At 49.4% G+C, this 17,525-nt stretch overlaps 1 protein-coding gene across 1 annotated transcript in view; it reads left to right on the top strand.

Moving 5' to 3' along the window:
- Tekt5 (tektin 5) overlaps nt 1–17,525 on the top strand; it is a 31,861-nt gene that overhangs the window by 13,794 nt on the left and 542 nt on the right. The window contains exons 5-6 of the mRNA XM_021648412.2: nt 915–1,137; nt 15,616–15,770. Coding sequence (XP_021504087.2) covers nt 915–1,137; nt 15,616–15,770 — 378 coding nt within the window. The remainder of the gene's footprint in view (nt 1–914; nt 1,138–15,615; nt 15,771–17,525) is intronic.

Here is a 17,525-nt window from a genome sequence, read left to right as displayed (position 1 = left end):
ACAGACAAACACGCACACACACACACACACACACACACACACACACACACTAAATAAGTAAAAAAATGTACTGTCATTAAAAAGTGTTGAAATGAGTTAAAACCCATGAGTTGTTTATTTCCAGAAGTTCCATGAATTGTTTTCTTATGTCAGTTGAATTTAGTAGCTGAAATGCAGGCCTGACTCTGTGTCACCATCATGTGCTTTTAAATTTCTTCCAGGCACACACCTGAGTGTGTGAATATCCATTTTCTTTCCTCCTCTGAATATGAGTTGCCCTAGGGACCTGGGTGCTGTCTCTTACTCATAGCTGCATTGCTGATGCTTAGAATAAGGCATGGCCTATTGCGGCCCTTCAAAACACAATGATTAGGACATCATAAGGATGTGGCTCAACATCAGAGTGATTGCCTAGCATGTGTGGTGCTCTGGGCTCTGTTTGGGTACTGAAAACAAAACAAAAAGCAAACAAAAACAAAAACCACCAACTAAACTCCTCATCTGTTGAGTAGACAGGTTAGTTAGCCACAAGCTTGTCACTGAATTGGTAACACTTGAGCCAGTCTCAGCCCTACTACCTGCTTCTTGGCCTGGTTATGTTTTTGGTAGAGGTGGGAGAACAAAACCCAATCCCAAGTATCTTATTGAAAATCATGGAGCCCTTCTGGCTGCATCTGTGCCCTATAGAGAGAAGGATGGATCAAGGCAGCTGTCCTCAACAGGGACATTCATGGTCTTGGGGGCTGTGCTGGGAACTCCTGGAAAGCAAAGAGCAGCTCAGGTTTACCCTCGGGTGTACAGGAACATTGAAGAACCACAGGCCAAGGTTGAGGATCCCTTGAATGCAGAGGTCCCCAAACCTGTGGGCAGTCCCCAGTCACCACCTGACTTCAGCTTGTCCTGGACTTCTGCAGTGTCTGTATTCCTGAGGCCTGGGCCAAGTTCAGCAATGACAACATCCGACACTCTCAGAACATGCGTGCCAACTCCATCCGGCTACGTGAGGAGGCAGAACACCTGTTCGAGACTCTGTCAGACCAGATGTGGAAGCAGTTCACCAACACCAATCTGGCCTTTAATGAGCGCATCTCTGAGGAGACAGATGTGAAGAACAAGCTGCAGACACAGCTGGCTAAGGTAAACAGGTGGTGCATCCAGGGGTCCACTCAGGTGCTGAAAGGGTCTGACCTCTCTTGTGGGCTGCAGCCTGTCCAATCCAAAGGGGAGCATGGGCTTCCCATGTGAGGGTGGCAGCCTTGGTCATCGATAATGGAAGCTGGAGCTTTGGCTGTTGACACAGCACCCACCCAAGATACTGTGATGGCTCCTGGCACCCTTGCCTTCTCTGTCTAAAGATCATGTAGCCTGAGCAGGACAACACATGAGTGTTCCAGCACATTCTATCTGCCACAGCAGCACATTTGAAAAGACAACGTTTGACTTTCAAAGACTTTCTGTGGTGTGACATCCCCTAGTAGAGAGGTTGGGGTGCTTTCTGAGTTAGAGGATTGTCCAGTTCTGCCCACTACCTCCTCTTCTTCCAAGACAACACACCCTCTATTTACTCTGTAACTGGGGTACATGTCAGTTCACATCTCTGGGGTATCCTTCCTGCATGGACTTGGTTTCCCCTGCTCAACACAAATGTAGACTGCACCCTGGCTGCTGGAGGCCACACTGGGCTCTAGGAAGAAAGGGAGGGGCCTTCCAAACTGCTGCCTACCTGTAGGTGGCTCACAGTAGTTTGGGGAGTGGTGGTGGATATGGAATTTACAGAGTGACTTAGAAGTATGGAGCAGCTGGAGGGACTAGCAAAAGCAGCCCTTTCACTGTGTACCTCTTTGTCAGTGGTGTGGTGGGCTACAGACAGAGCTTGATGGAAGCTGCTGGAGCAATTTATGCCCACCCACATCTGAACAAATTTGGCCCAGGTATGCAGACCAAACAAGTTTCTAGAAAATAATTGCAAGATTGTAATGAGGGAAGCAGCAGGGAATGAGTCAGAAGGGGGGCTCTCCATGATGCAACAGCTAGATAGGGATGTTTACAAAAAACATCAAAAACAAACTGAGCAAAAACAGACTGAGGGTCGAGGGGGTGGCTTAGCTGGCAAAGCACTTGCTGTACGGATAGAAGCCTGAATCCAGTCTCCAGCATCCATGTAAAAAGACAGACTCGACAGTGTGTGCCTGCGATCTCAAACTGCGGAAGCAGAGGTGGGAGGATTCGGGGGTCACCAGCCAGCCAGTGTAGCCAAATTGCTGAGCTCTGGGTTCAGTGAGAGGCCCAGCCTCTGAAATTAGGGTGGGGAGCGATTGAGGAAGACACCTGAGATCAACCTCTGGCCTCTAGAAGTGGCTGATTTCAACAGGACATTGTAAAAAGGGACCACAGTGTGTTTGTTCTTGCTTGGGAGTGACCTGACCCTCCCCTGCTCCAGAGACTGTATGGCTCTCTGTGATGATGGATGATTGGCAGCCCACAAGGCCTGCCACATTCTGGCTCTCATCATCTCCCTGGCTCATCCCAGGCTGCTTTCTACTGCATCCTCCCATTGCTCTCAGTGTCCCCCAGCTCACTGCTGCCTCAGGACCTTTGCATGTCCTCTCCTCTGCCTGGGGTACTCTTCCCTGGGTTTCCTCTTGGCCAATCTCTCAAAATGTCTTTTAACTCTTCCTTCAAATAGCACTTCTCATCAAAGCCTACGCTGAACATCCCAAGTCATACAAACCCCTCTCTGCCCTCCCTGCTGTAACCTGGTGCTGAGAGGGCAGAGGCAGGAGGATCTGTAGGGCTTTCTGGCTGTCACCCCAATGACAGGTTCAGTGAGAGACTGACTCAGGGGAGTGAGATGGAAAGTGAGAGCAGGTCACCTAATATCTTCCCATGGCCTCTGTGTCTGCTGCATACAGGTGCCAATACACCACACATATACCCCCCCCACGCACACACACGCACAGAGACTGATAGGGAGTCAAGCATGCCAAGATGGGCAGGGAGAAGAAAGAATTTCAGCAGATGCCTGGGATGATGTTGGAGGAAGAACAGGTTGGGAGCAGAGTCCTAGTAGGAGTACAGCTTCTTCTCAGGCAGAGGAAGTCTGCAGAGGGCTTTGAAGGAGAGCTGTTGGGTCAAGACTCACTCTCTGGTAGAGAAAGGATTCAGAGCTCAAGAATAGACATAGGAGGACCTTCAGGAGGTAATGGCAGGCATTGGTGAGAGAGCATGGCTGCCCATACACAAGGGGTAACATGGGGGACACCCAGCAAAGGGGAGGCTGAGATTATTAAGAAGCCCCATCCTCTGGTCTCAGGGACATTTTCCTGTAAAGAGCCAGAGAATGAATAGCTTCAGTTCTGTGGACCATAAGGTTGCTGTCACAGCTACTCTACCCTGAGGGGTGGGTAAGGAGGCAGCTATGGATAACATGTATACAAACAAACATGACCGTGTTCCAATAAAACTTTATTTATGCTGGATGGTCATGGTGCATTCCAAGCCTTGGAACTTAGTTCAATAGGCTGTTCTTTCTTCCTGACCTCTTAGAACCACTTGTCTTTGGGCTGTACAGAACTTGGGACTTATTTTTCTTTTTAATTTAACATTAGACTTTTTAAATTAGACATCAGGATTTTTTAATCTATGCTAAACTCACTGAAGCAGAAAGTATGATAAAACAATATTTCAGAAAGCAAGATGCAATGGAGACTGCCATTCATCGCTTTCACCAGCCTATACAATCTTGTCAAGTATGGCCTCAGCCTGATTGCTTGGGTACTACAAATACCTTATAACCAAGGATAATTTCTTTCTTTTTAAAGCATTTCATTTATTTCCCTCTCTTCTTTCTGTGTGTGTGTGCATGTGTGCATGGGTGTGTGTGTGCATATGTGGTGCATTTATGCACAAATGTGTTTGTGCTTATGTACATGCACTTGTTCTCTCATTCCACTGTGGGACCTGAGGCCTGAACTCCGGACTCCAGGCTTTTGTGGCAGTGCCTTTACTCTCTAAGTCAGCTTGCTGCCTCAAGCCTGTAACCTGCCCTGGGGTCTAGTCCTTATAGAAAGACAGTGAAGCTTTAGGCCGTCTTCTGGGTGAGGAGAGGAGCTGAAGACCATTCTGGATAGAAGCAATTGCTACCCCAGAACTAGAGAGGCCGCTGCCTATGTGGTCTGAGCTCTCTATCAGCTGAGGCCCTGGGTTCCTACGTGTAAACAGCTCCCTCTCCAGCATCCAGTTATCCACTGTGTGTCAGGCTGAAACTCAATGAGGGTGAGAACAGAGCCACACGTGTGCTATGAGGTGATGTTTGGGGCATCGATACTGCTATAGAAAGTGCCTACTTGAAACATGCGCAATGGCATACTCCATTGTGCGATGTGTGAGTGATCCCAGCACTCTGGAAGTGGAGCCAAAAGGATTAAAGATTCAAGGCCATCTCAGGCTACACAGGGAGGCAGAAGGTAGCCTTGGCCATTAAAATCCTGGCTTCACAAAGAAAGCAAAAAAGTGCTTATTCTAAAGGTGTGGAGGCAGATCATGGCAGGCAAGATGACATAAGGCAAAAGTGGAGGAGCAAATGAGGTGGGGAAAGTGGGAAACAGGCCACACAGGCCTGTACCTTGTGCATTCCCTGTGTACACTTCTGGCTGAGCCAGTGGGAGGGGCCTGGAATCTGCATTCTGAATGAGCCCCTGTGCTGCAGGCTGCTCTCGACAGGAAGATCAAAAGCAGTGTGTGTTGGTCTGGATGAACATCTGGGCAAGCAGCTGTCTTGTTCATTCCTTCCTTCACCTTCCTCTCTCATTTCCTTGAGGGACCAAGCCAGGCCTCCCTGTTACAGACCTAGCCTGATTTGTGCAGATATATGAATGCCCCTGTGGGTTTGCTGGACAGGGAGCATGTTGCAGCCTTTAGGTCCAAATATCAGGTCCCTCTGGCTGTGGTCTGAGGTGTGGTCTCAGGAGGTGGGCACCAAGGTGAGCCAGACAGGCCAGAAGCCCAGCCTCCATCAAGCTCTCAGAGGTAAGGCTGTTTCTCTGCTGGCTTTGAAAGGCCCCTTTCCTGAAGACAATGCTGTGAATTGCCTGTAGTCAGGGAACAGGGAGGAGACAGATGTGGCCATCACTGAGGAGAGCGATGTGTGATGGCCAGGGAAAACATGCTTTTTTTTTCTTCTTTGGGATACATTGTATAGCCTAGGCTTCCTAGAACTTGCTATGCAGCCCAGGCTAGCCTCAAACTATGGTCTTCCTGCCTTCGATTCTCAAATGCTAGAATTCTGAGCATTCGCCGCAGGCAGGCTTGTATGAGTCTTACCTTTTTCCTCTATTTTTTGGAAATTTCAATAGAAGCACTATATTTGCACCATTCTCTCCCCTCCCTGAGGTGACTGTTTCCATAGCCCATTACAGCCCTGTCTGCTGAATCACACCCCCAGTCAGACCTTGCTTTGGTCCCACACCCAGCTGCATGCCCACACCTGCTTTTGAATCTTTTTTCTATGTGTGTATCTGTGTGGCACATGTGCTGTGTGGTGTGGTGTGGTTTGTGTCTCTGTGTGTGAGAGAGAGAGAGGGAAGACCAGCATACATATGTGCATTTGGAAGCCAGAGGTCAACATCAGGTGTCTCCCTCAGTGTCTTCACCTTACATATTGAGATAGGGCCTCTCATCAAAGCTGGAGCTCAGACTAGCTAACTAGCAAGCCCAGGGCTAGTCTCTTATCTGTCAAACACTGGAATTACAGTCATTCCTTGGGGATCGGAACTTGGGGCCTCATGCTTGTGGGCAGGCACTTTAGCCATTGAACCATCTCAGGCCTGCGCTGGAATTTCCGAGAGGCCTGTCTTAACGCTCCGACCACGTCCCCAGTGCTTTCGCCTCTTGCTTACTCCGTGGGAATCTCCCCATCTAAGCTTCACAGCTCTAACTTACACATGATTCTGGGGATTCGCGGGGCTTCAACTTCTAAGTACTCACTGCAAACTTGAGAGTCCTTCTAGTTGCTTCTGTCTCCCACCCTGCATGCACCGCCCCTACCAAATCCAGCCTCAGACCACCTCCCTGTCTTACCTGGTTATTGCTGTGGGCTCATACCTCCTCTGTGTACCTCTGAGATCATCCCCCTTTGTGTTTCAAACCTTAGAGCCCACTGATAACTTGGCCACTAGTTTGGAGGGCCTTGAAGCCTTGCGTAGGCAATTAGACAGGAGTGTTCAGCTGTGTTAGATTCCTCAGAAACCGGAGGGAGGGCTGGGGACATAGCTCAGGTGGCAGAATGCCTGTCTACCATGCATGAAGCTCTGGATTCAGTCACCAGCACTGTATAGACAGGGCTCAGGGCTACATGCCTATAATTCTGGCATATAACTCAGGAGGTAGAGACCAAGGATCAGAAGTTTGAGGTCTTCCTCAGCTGTATAGTGGCTCTGAGGCTAGCCTAGGGTATGTGAGACTTTGTCAAAAAAAAAAAAGGTGGGGGGGAAGGAAATAAGGACAGAGTCAAGGAAGGCAAGAGAGGGGAGTGGAAGGATGGAGGAAGGGAAGAAGGGTTGGACAAAGGAAGTTACTAGTCATGGAAAGAGTTTAACCAGACCACAGAGAGTTATAAGTCCAAACTCTAAAAGGCTTTCTTTTCTACTGAAGTCCTTGGCATTTTGACTTTCAAAGGATTGTTAGCATCAGCAAAACTACCTCTTTTGCATGGGAACTGGGCAGGAAAGTGAGGGGTCTGAGGGCTGACAGTGGGTGGAGCCAAGGTCCAGCCCAAGCTTCTGGCCTTCTGTTTGACAGTGCGGTTTCTGTGGATGGGAAATGCTTTTGTGCTTCCCAAGCAGCCAGGTCCCTTCCAGCACTGTGGCGAGGGCCAGCCTACTGACGGCTTCTAAATCTGGCCAAGTCCTGGGAAGCAGAGCCTGGCCTGGCCCTGCTGGCCTTAAACACCACACTCGGTATGCCATGTAAGAGTCTTTGCTCTAAACAGTGTAGAAAAGGGTGGAGAGGTGGTTCAGTGGGTAGAGCACAAGCTGTTCTTCCAGACAACTTGGGTTCAAGTTCCAGCACACACATCGGTGGTTCACAAACACTGGTAACTTGTAACAGTTGTGAGTTACAATGGATGTTCGCACCATCTTCTGGCCTCTTTGGGCACTGCATACATGTGGTGCCTACGTTCAGGCAAAACACGTATGCACACCAAGTTAAAAATTAAATGTAGAAGGCAAACTTGTGTGTGGACGAGCAGAGTGACTAACCTTGGAGCACCTACCTCAATTTGGGTCCAGCCAAGGGATTTTGGAAATTAGTTCCAGGGAATTGCAGACTCCTGGGCCATAAGAAAGGACTGAGGCAATGGCCCAATGGGTAAGCACTTACCGTGCAAGCAGGACGATAGGGCTTGGATCTTCAGCACCACATAACAATTTGGTTGGCCTGGTGGCCTGCCTGTGATCCCAGAACTTGGGAAGCAGAGCCAGGCTCCCCAAAGCAAGCTGCCCACCTGGGTTAGCTGGAACTGGAGAACTCTGGCTTCCGCAAGAGACACTACCTTAAATAAAGTGGAGAACAATCAAGGGAAGTCGTCTAGGGCTAGCTCAGGCTACCACACGTTCACATAGCCCACATGTCCCACGCATGGGTGAGCGAGCATTTACACACACAAGCACACACCATGTGCACACACACACACACACATATACCAAAAAGGCGGAGGAGAACAACATGGTGACGCCCCCTATGATGATGACAATGACCACGATAATGAGAAGGAAGGAATAGTAGGAGTGCTCGAGAAGACCCAGCAGGCAGATGACAGGCAGGTGACAGATGGGCTATGTGTTGGAGGAATGGAGATGGCCAGCTCTACCTCCAGGGGTCTCGTTGAGTTGGTGTCTTAATTCCTTTTCTATTGCTGTGAAGAGACACCATAACCAAGAAAACTTATGAAAGAAAACCTGTAACTGGGGGCTTACTTACAGTTTCAGAAGGGTGATCCGTGATCATCATGTGGGGAGAAGGGCAGCAGGCGGCAGACAAGGAGGCGGTGTGGCTCTGGAGCAGTAGTTAAGAGCTTACATCCTGGTCCACAAGCTGGAGGCAGAGAAAGAGAGAGACGGGTGCTGTCAGGAGCGAATTGGGGTTATAAGTGATTGCTCAAATAGGCAGACACTGAGCAAGCCCTGACCACAGCAATGCCAGAGGAGCACAGCTGTCAAAGTTTGGAGACATTTTGTCTTGTCACAACTGCTGAGGGTGTCCTGCTCTATCACCCTCCTCCTCCCACCCCCCACACGGTCTTTCACTGAATGTGACACTGAGTGACAGTCCCGGAGGTCCTCCCATCTCTGCTCCTCAGCATGGGGTTACAGGCGGCACAGGAATGCACCATTTTTTTTTCCTGTGGGCCTTGAGGATTTGAACTCAAGTCCCTGAGCTTATGCAGCAAGTGCTCTTAGCCACTGAGCCACCTCCGTCCCTTGTCTTTGAATCCAACATTTCTGAGTTGGAGGGCCCTGGCACAGGCCATCCATGTCCTGATTTCCTGGCAGTGTTCCTGAGCCCTTCTCTCTCCACTTTTTGGTCCTGGTCTTGGATGAAATTGAAAATGTCCCATTACTTGACACCCCCCACACAAATTATTCCAGGCTTCTTGTGCCTTTGGAAGCTGAGGAGTCTGTTTGGATCTAGCCAGGCATCTCCTTGGAAATCCCTGGCTTCCTACAAATTGGAAAACAATAAATTTGCAAGTTTGCACAAAGCTGGAGAAGGTCAACTGCCAGCTGGAGCCAAATCCTCCCTCCACGTCAAAACTCAGTTCCTGGCCTTGGAGGCTTCTACTGTCACAAGACAAGATGCAGGCAGAGAGCTTAGGAGGCCGGCAATTCTGCCACATGCACCCCACCCCCCTTTCAAAGCCAGCACTGTGGTCTGTGTTCCAGCCGGGAGCAGCACACCTCTCTACCCAGCAGAGTCCCTTCGTCTGTGGCTCAAGAAGGCATTACTGCCTTCCACACTGTACAGGGCCAGACAGTGTCCCCAGCGGCAAGATGGAGCCCAGGGCTTTGTGCGTGCTCTGCAAGGTCTCTGCTATTGAATTGTGTTCTCTGGCCGAAGGGAGCTGGCCGACAGGTGACCTCCTACCGGGTGCTGGTGGTTCTTCCTGCTGGGAACGGGGGGGGGGGGGGGGGAAGCAGATGGAGAAACTGAGGCTGGGAGTTCAGGATTTGCCAGAGACCACACATAGCAGAGGTGGTGCCCATTTAGGTAGTTTATCAGCTACAAGGCCTCTCTGCTAGAAGGTCCCTTTGGATTTTGTTGGGTAGGCAAGCTGTGATGGCGCTGATCCCAGCCCCATCTCTCACTCTATAGTCTGTGAGCACTGGCTCTACCTTTCAGAGGTTCTCTGCCCCTTTCTGCCTCTTTCCTTACCAGTCCTGTTCCCAGCCTCGCCTCTCGGTCTTGCAAACTTAACCTGCCAACCTGCAGTCCCCAGCAGTGAATTTGGCAAATCTGTGACTGTTTTATCCTGTGACTGTGAAAAGTCACTTCTTCCACCATGCAACTTGAGTTCATGATTTCCAGTCCATGGTCACTGGATAGTTAGCTCAGAGTAGACTATAGCTTAATCCCCTACAAGTAGGACCTGAGTTTATGTCACCAGTGAACTTGAGTCTCAGAGCAAGGACCTGTGGTGTAGGTAGGCATGGCCTCAGAGCTCAGGAGAAGAAAAAAATCCACCTGTACTTTCTCTGTATTTTCAAGCAATTTGAGTTTTGATGGATGAGGCCCACTCAGTGCGGTCATGCCCACTGGGTCCATCGATCCTGATGGAACTGTCTTCTAGAATCCACTCACAGACATACCCCGAGTTGCTTTTGCCAGCTCTCTGAACACCCTCAGTCCAGACCAGATCAACATAGGAAGCAATCCCCCAACATATTATCTCATGTTAGTGGGTTATTATAATTCTGCCAGTCTGACCAACAAAAGAAAACATACCCTGCAGCCGCTGGCAACTAGGAAGGGTTCTGCAGAGGTTGAGTATAAATTGAGTTGGGCCCAGAGAGCCTGGGAAGCTCACCAGGTCACACAGCAAGTAAGAACAGTAGCTGGCCTATGAAGCTGTGCGTGACTGCAACATGTGAGTTTTAGGGAGATGGAGGGAACTGTCCTCTGATGCTCAGCACCGGGGGCTTAGGACACTCCCTTCCCGGGCTCCCTACCCTGCCTGGAGGGGTGCAGAGGAGTGAGGCAGGCCCCCCTCTCTCACTGCTCTTTCCCAACTGAATTCCCACTCCCAGCCAAGGCAGGAAAAGCCTGGCAGCTGCCAGTTCCAGTATGCCAAGACTCCACCCATGGGGTGACCCCCTGGGTCCAATCCCCAGAGGCCCCGCCCAACCTCTGAGGTAAGCCAAACTGCCTGGGAGCCTCTTTCCCGAGCTTTGTGGGAACAGAAAGATGAACATTCCAGGGAAGCCCCTTAGAGCCTGGGGCCAAGATGTCAGCTAGCAGTGTGTGTGTGTGTGTGTGTGTGTGTGTGTATGTGTTTGTGCTTGCGCTTGCTTGCTTTTGTGTTTATGTGAGTGTGTAGTATAACCAGGCCGAGGGTGGGGGTTGGAAATGGGGGTGGAGAGAAAAGTGCTCTTTCAAGAGGGCATCCACCTCTGCTCTGAGTGTGGCAGTAAACTTGAGTAGGCCTCGTCATGTTTGTGTCTCAAAGAAAGGGACTCACACATTTGCTAAAGCTCTAAAGCGTTGTTTAAGGGGGGGCAGAAGAAGCCGGCTAGGCGGTTTAGCCACAGCCTGAAGGAGGTGAATGCAGTGAGAGGGAATCCCTCAGGGTCATTTCCTGCAGGCTTGAGTTTTCCTCTTTGTTCTTGTTGAGAACAGCTCTCAGAGCTTAGTGTCCAGCGCCTGGACTTGTGTTCTGTGGAGTGCTGGCATGGCAGATGTGTGCCACCAAGCCCTGCAAACTGCTGCACTTGATATAAATGTGGAGATATCACAACGTGGGGCAGGTGGGAGTGCCTTGAAAGGAGGTAGAGCATTTGAGACACTCTGCGTGTAGGTGTGCGTGTGTTACATGTGTTTAGTAAGTACCTGGAACTTGAGGCTCTGCACTCAGTGGCATGTGCCAACTTGCCCAGGCTCTCCTCTCTAGAGGCCTTTTGGCCTCCCGACTTCCTGCCAGGGGTGTTTGCTGAGTCTGAGCCATGGAGAAAGAATCACAGCTCTGGTGCTGGGGGTTCAGTTTCAAAGTTGTCTGTAAATTTCTCAGGAACCTGAAAGTCCTGGGGTGTGGGTGGCAGCTCCCCTGTGCCAGGTCCCTTGTGGGAGGCACCAGTGGGTCCCCATGCATAAATCTTAAACAAATGTGACTGGCTCTACACTGCTTCTCCTTGCTGGGACAGCCAGCCTGGGTTTAACACCACATCCCCACCTGCAGCGAAGCAATTAACACAGCCTCTTCCTGCTGAGAACCCCTACAGTTTACCTGCTTCTCTGTCACCCGCACTCCTCCCCTATGGTTCTGCATGGCTAAATCACAGGGAGGTTTTTGTGAGTCAGTGAGGATTCTGTGAAGTCTTCCCCCCCCCACAGGGTCAGCGCCTCAGTGGGGCAGAGCTGAAGAGCTGTTCTGAAGAATCTCCAGAACATAGTCCAGTGTCAGTCAGGAAATCCAGGACTGGCTTTTATTGTGTAGATAGTGTTTTCCCCTTGAACTAGAGGTTCTTTTTAAAAGGAAACTTATTTGTGTGTATCATATTTAGTGTGTATGTGTGTGCACATGCCACAGCTCATGTGTAGAGATCAGAAGACTTGAGTGAGCTCCCTCTGTCCACCATAAGGGTCTCAGGGCTAGAGCTGAAGCCATCAGCAGGACAGCAAGTACTTTTACCCACAAACGATTCATTCATTCATTCATTTTTGAGTCAGGGTCTCAGGTAGCGTTGGCCTCACTGAAAATAAACTTGAACTGGCTCTCTCACCTCCACCTCCAAAATGCTGGGATGGCAGGAATGTGCCACAACACCCAGCTAGAAGAAACTCTTGGGACTGGGAGCTTTGCTTTTCCTTTTGGCCCTGATAAAGAGGCTGAATTCTCGTTTGTGGGAGCTGTTGGCACGCGTGGGTCATGTGAAACTCAGAGCTTGAGTCTTCACTCACTTTGTTGCATGGCTGGCAGCGCTCTGCACTCCAGGACCCCTGTTTGATGATCGCTGTATGGCTCTTCCTTTAATGTGCCATTATAAACGCACATGGTGCTTATGTTAGTAATGATGGTGAAGGGGGACTGGGCTGTGTCCGTCTCAGCGTTACCTTTCTCAGTGTTGTGACAAAAACCTGACAGAAGTACTTTGCTCAACAGGAAGGCCACAGCAGGACGCTCTTCTTGTGCTCTGGCCCCGATGGCTCCTATTCAGCAGGAAGGCCCAGACCCTGGCCAGCCCACACAGTTGTCTGTCTTATGGCGATCACAGTCCACAGACTTTGGGAGGCTAGATTTCCCACTCGGGATTCTCGAGACACACAGACTTCCAGAGTTTGAGCAGGGGTTGTGTCTCAGTGGAACTTATGACAGGCTAGATAAGAGGCTGTTGGGAACATTTTTTTTGGCAGCAGGTACACCCACCTGGGCCTGGGCAGATGTGCCCTGGGTATGAATCATTAGTGGGCTGTAGCAGAAGGTTCTGGAAAACCCCAATGTTGTGGAAAACCCACAGACAGGTCTGATCAAGACATGCAGCCAGGAGGGGCAAAGGTATGTGAAGAAATAAACACCCATGGGCTCCAGCCTAGGGCCTGAGGAAGGACAGGAGGCAGGAGAGAGATTCCACACACTCTCGTGTCCTCACACCCTTGTCCCCTCTGTCACCACTGATGCAACTCCACCTGAGCTCCATCTCTGCCTTATTCATGTACTCATGAAAAGGAGTCCCGGATTCGTTCACCTTGACCACCTGGCCGCTTTGCCAGTTTTGCCATCCCTACCTGCACTGTTGACTACTGCGCACCTCGTTTAAAAGAGTCACCTCAATCTTTAAGCTAAAATTTTATTTAGATGGGAAAGTTTTTGGGCTAGCTGACTAGCACATGCTTGTAATCCTAGCTCTCTGAAGGCTGAGGCAGGAGGATTGTGTTAAACTTGAGGGCAGGCTGGGCTATAGTAAGGTTGCCTTAAAAAAAAAGAAGAATCAGTAAGAAAGAGCTGCAACAAGGCATGCATATGTTTGTAGCATAGCACTCCAGAGGCTGATACAGGAGGACCGTGAATTAGAGGTTTACCTTAGGTATATACTAAGACCTTGCTTAAAATAAAAATAAAGAAGAGGAAATCATTGGCAACACATAATAGACTTCCAGGCTCACTGTCATCCATTTAGTCTGTGTACCGAGCAGGCTTCTCAAATTTAGCAAATTGGGCATCCTGGTATACCTCAGGGTCAGAAGATGCCCCTTTTGGAATGTCAGAGCATGCTGAGCCATAACGGGGGCATGTCTTGCATTGTTTGGGTTGTTACAAGTAGCATAGACTGGATACTTTATAAATAGTGAATTTTATTCAGATGCGTGTATTTAGCCTTTGGGAGGCTAAAACAGGAGGATTGCGAGCTCCAGCCTAGCCCCGGATACATAGTAAGACCTTATTTCAAAACAAGACAAGTAAAATCACACCCAAAAAAATGAAAGCAGTTTGTGAGGCTGTGAGTCTCCAGTATCAGACAGACGGCTTGGCAGGGGTCTGGTGGATTAGAAAATTGTTGATTTCTTGTTGTTTCTTGCATGACAGAAAGGTCCCCACCTCATGACCTATTCAATTTCCAAATGTTCCACTTTCAACAGCTGGCACAGGAGTGAGGGTTCCCATGTTCTTTGTATATATGTACTTTGGAGAGCGGCAACATTCACTCTGTTACAGGACACATGCTATTGTGCATCTGGAGTCAGAGGCAGCCAGGTGTCCTGTAGCGTAGCTGGCTACTCTTCTGATGAAGTTGGCTCCCACCGTCCATGTCTTTCTTGTCCCCCCTGGTTTGAATGAAGGGACTTTCCCAGCAATGTTTTATTAGTGGTTTCCTTGGCTTTATTGCTCCCCACTATTGGACTGGCAGAGTAGGAGTAGTGAGCAGCCCTTTATGAGTTGGGTCTGATTTCAAGATGGCCACCCACAAAGCCAACATCTATTTACAGTAAAGCTAGATTAAACAATATCATAGTGGAGATCCTGTATTGTTTTTTCTTTAAGCATTATGGAATGTCTGGCCATATGGAACTGAACTCTTTGTGGGGATGCAATAATTGCAGAACACCCTGGCAATGAAGCCTGTGGAGAGCATTACTTTTAGGTGGGAATGGAATGCGTGCATCTTTGGCACTGGGTGATTCAGGGGCCAGAATAAGAGTTAGAACAACACATCTACAAAGAGCATTCTCCCGAGAGAGTGCCATGGGAAACAGCTGCTCTTACACCTAGGACTGCTGGCTGAGGGTGCGGAGTGGTCATTTCTATCAGTGAAGAGATTCCGGCTAATTAGCATCCACTCAGCCCTAGGCAAGATTAGGGATGGCCATGTAACCCCTCAGGAATACAGCAGCCTAGTGGGTCTGCTCTTTCCTGACAAACTCATCATCTTCTATCGTTTTTATATGTGGATAAAGATCTCATGTAGCTCAGGCTGGTCTCTCAAATTTCCTTTGTAGTTAAGGATCTCCTTGAATTTGTCTTGCCTTCATCTCCTGAGTGTTGGGGCTACAGGAATAGTATGCTGCTACTGGGGATGGAAGCCAGGGCGTTACACATACATATCCAGTTCATGTTCTTTCATTTTTATTACGGAAAGTTTCAAACACATAGAAATATAGAAGGACACATAATGAATTCCATATACCCAGTACAGACATCAACACTTCTCCGATCTTTTCCTTTGTGACCTTCTAATTTCCTCATGCATGCTGGGTAAGCACTCTGCCACCAAGCTACATCGAAGACTTTTATCTACTTTTCTACTGAGGTGTAACAAGTCTGATAAAAAAAAAAAGTGCATACAGCCGAATGAATTTTAATAAGGTTTTTCCAGTTTCGTACCTCTACCAACATCAAGACATGACATTTCTCATCCCAGCAGGCTTCCTCCTGCCTCTGCTGGGCTTCACGTTTTTATAGAATGGAACAATGGCAACATGATATGGGGAAAATTTCTTCTGTGAATATGTTTTAGAAAATACCCCCCACATCTTTTCTTCCTTCTCTCTTCTCTCCTTTCTTCCTTTCCTTTCCTTTTTCCTTTTTTCTTTTCTTCCTCTCTCCCTCCCTCCCTCCCTCCTTTTCTCTCTCTCTTCCTACTGAACAATAATTGGTTTACTCCAGTAGAGTTTCAAAACCAAAATCAGTCTTGGTACTGACCCAGCCCCAGCGCTCTGTGCTATGGTGACAAGCAGTAGTAGTGGCAGTTTCTGACGGCCACCCAAATCACACTCCCTGCCCCAAAGGTGGTCAGGGCTGGGGAGAGGTAGGCAGAGGTCCCTGAGGTGACTTCAGTTCCCTGCCTTCCCCAGGAGAAGGAAGTGAGAGGGTTCTAGCAGGCTGTGACAGTCTCCTCATGCCCACAGATACTGCAGGAGATCTTCCAGGCAGAGAATACCATCATGTTGCTGGAGAGAGCCATCATGGCCAAGGAATGTCCAATGAAGGTGGCCCAGACCAGGCTGGCATGCAGGACCCGACGACCCAATGTGGAGCTGTGCAGGGACATAGCACAATTCAAGTGAGTGCGGGCAGGGAGGACTGAAGGGTGGGCGCTAGAAGCCTCACCATTGCTCACATCATAGGTATGCGAGCCTAGGCTCTCCCTGGCGGTCTAACAAGCAGGTTTGCCTACTCATCTGAACAGGTCAGTTAGACAATAACTGAAAAGCACAGGCAAGTGATTCATTCAGTGGAGCCACGCTGGCAAAAGGAACACTTCCAGAGGCCTATTTTCACCACTCCCCTAGTCCATCTTCAGGGTCCTGACATGAGGTTTAGGTTTAAACAGAGGAGAAGAACACTGCATAGCAGCCCTGATCACAGTGTGGCTTCATCCATCACTGTCTAAGCTCCTATCTCTTCCGAAAGGCGGTCTGGTAGATTATTAGAACTTCATGAAAAGCTCTTGAGCCCCTCTGTCTTCATCCCTTTCCTTCCCTCATCATTAGACCCCTGGGGGAGGGGAGGGGAGAGAACTTCAATTTCTTGGGAACTGTAGTTTCAATTGGATGGTAGCCAAAATAAGAGGCACGGTGTTTCTTTAAGGCATCTGAGGGCCAGAGTCAGGACACCCAGTCCACGCCTCAGCTGTGAGCTGGATGGAGGTGTAGAGATCCAGGTTCCACTCCTATGTGTCACTCTCTGAAGCTCCCCCACCCTTTAGCACCACCTCACTGCTTGGGAAACTCTCGTTTCTTCTGAAAGGCCAAGGAGACCGTAGCAGCAAGGATAGACACAGTCCTGGCCCCTTTGCACCTTCAGCATCTCTCACTTCAGGATGTGATGGAAGAGGCACCTGCTTGCATTTGCATCCCTGCTCATCTCAGGGTTATCCTTGGCTACACAGAGTTTGAGGCCAGCCTAGGACACATGAGATATTGTCTTTAAAAGTTTTTAAAATTTAAAAGGTAGACTATAAATTGAATGAATGGAGGATTTTAGTTTTGTTTTTTATAAGCTTCTGAATCAAGAGGCCACATTTCAAGTGCTCTTCAGCCCTATGTGGCTCCTGGGCTTGTCATGAGTGGACAGCATGGGCAACTCAGAGTCCCTCTTGACAGTGCTGTTGTAGAACCTTCTCTCCTTGGTCCCCACATGTTTATTCTTGTTGCCTCCCCCCCCATTGCCCCTTCCAGTACTTCTGGAAAGTTCTGAGGCACAGAGCCTAGGAAAATGGGGTAAGGTGTGAGACAATATGGGGGCTGGCCTCAGATCCGCCTCCACCACAGCTCTGAGGCACACAGTGTGTGCCTTTCCATTGTGCTGCAGTTTTCAGTTCCTCTGAGTCAGTTGTCCAGTGGCTGTGGGCTGCTGGGAGGGGATGTGTGTTGTGGGGGTGGGGGTGGGGGTTTGCCAGAAAGAACAAAGGCAACACAAACCAAGTCACATAACAGGCCAGGTATGCTTGAGTGGCTTAGGCGGGAGAACAGCTTAAGCACTAGAGTCGGAGACAATGTCACTATGGGCAGCATAGTGACACCATCTTAGAGACAAACAAAGCACAGAATGAATCATTCCTTTGTATGGACAGTGTTGCTGTGGTTGGTGTCTTCAGTTCAGGTTGGAGAAGCAGGGGCTGGACTGCTGGCCCTGGGGGCATGCCCATGATTAACTCATTGATAGATTTTGCCCTCTGTACTATGTCTCCTTCTTCATGCTTTGTCAGCCTTGGTGACCCTCTCAGAGTGCTCCACTGCGTGTCCTCCCCTCTAGGACTGAGGACTGCACTGCAGTGGCCATCCTGAGTCACCTTCCCTGCCACACAAGGGTGGCT

This window comes from Meriones unguiculatus, chromosome 11 (assembly GCF_030254825.1).
Source record: "Meriones unguiculatus strain TT.TT164.6M chromosome 11, Bangor_MerUng_6.1, whole genome shotgun sequence".
NCBI classification, from domain to species: Eukaryota; Metazoa; Chordata; class Mammalia; order Rodentia; family Muridae; genus Meriones; species Meriones unguiculatus.
Note: the sequence above shows the minus strand (reverse complement) of the source record. Positions and strands in the feature narration are given on the sequence as shown.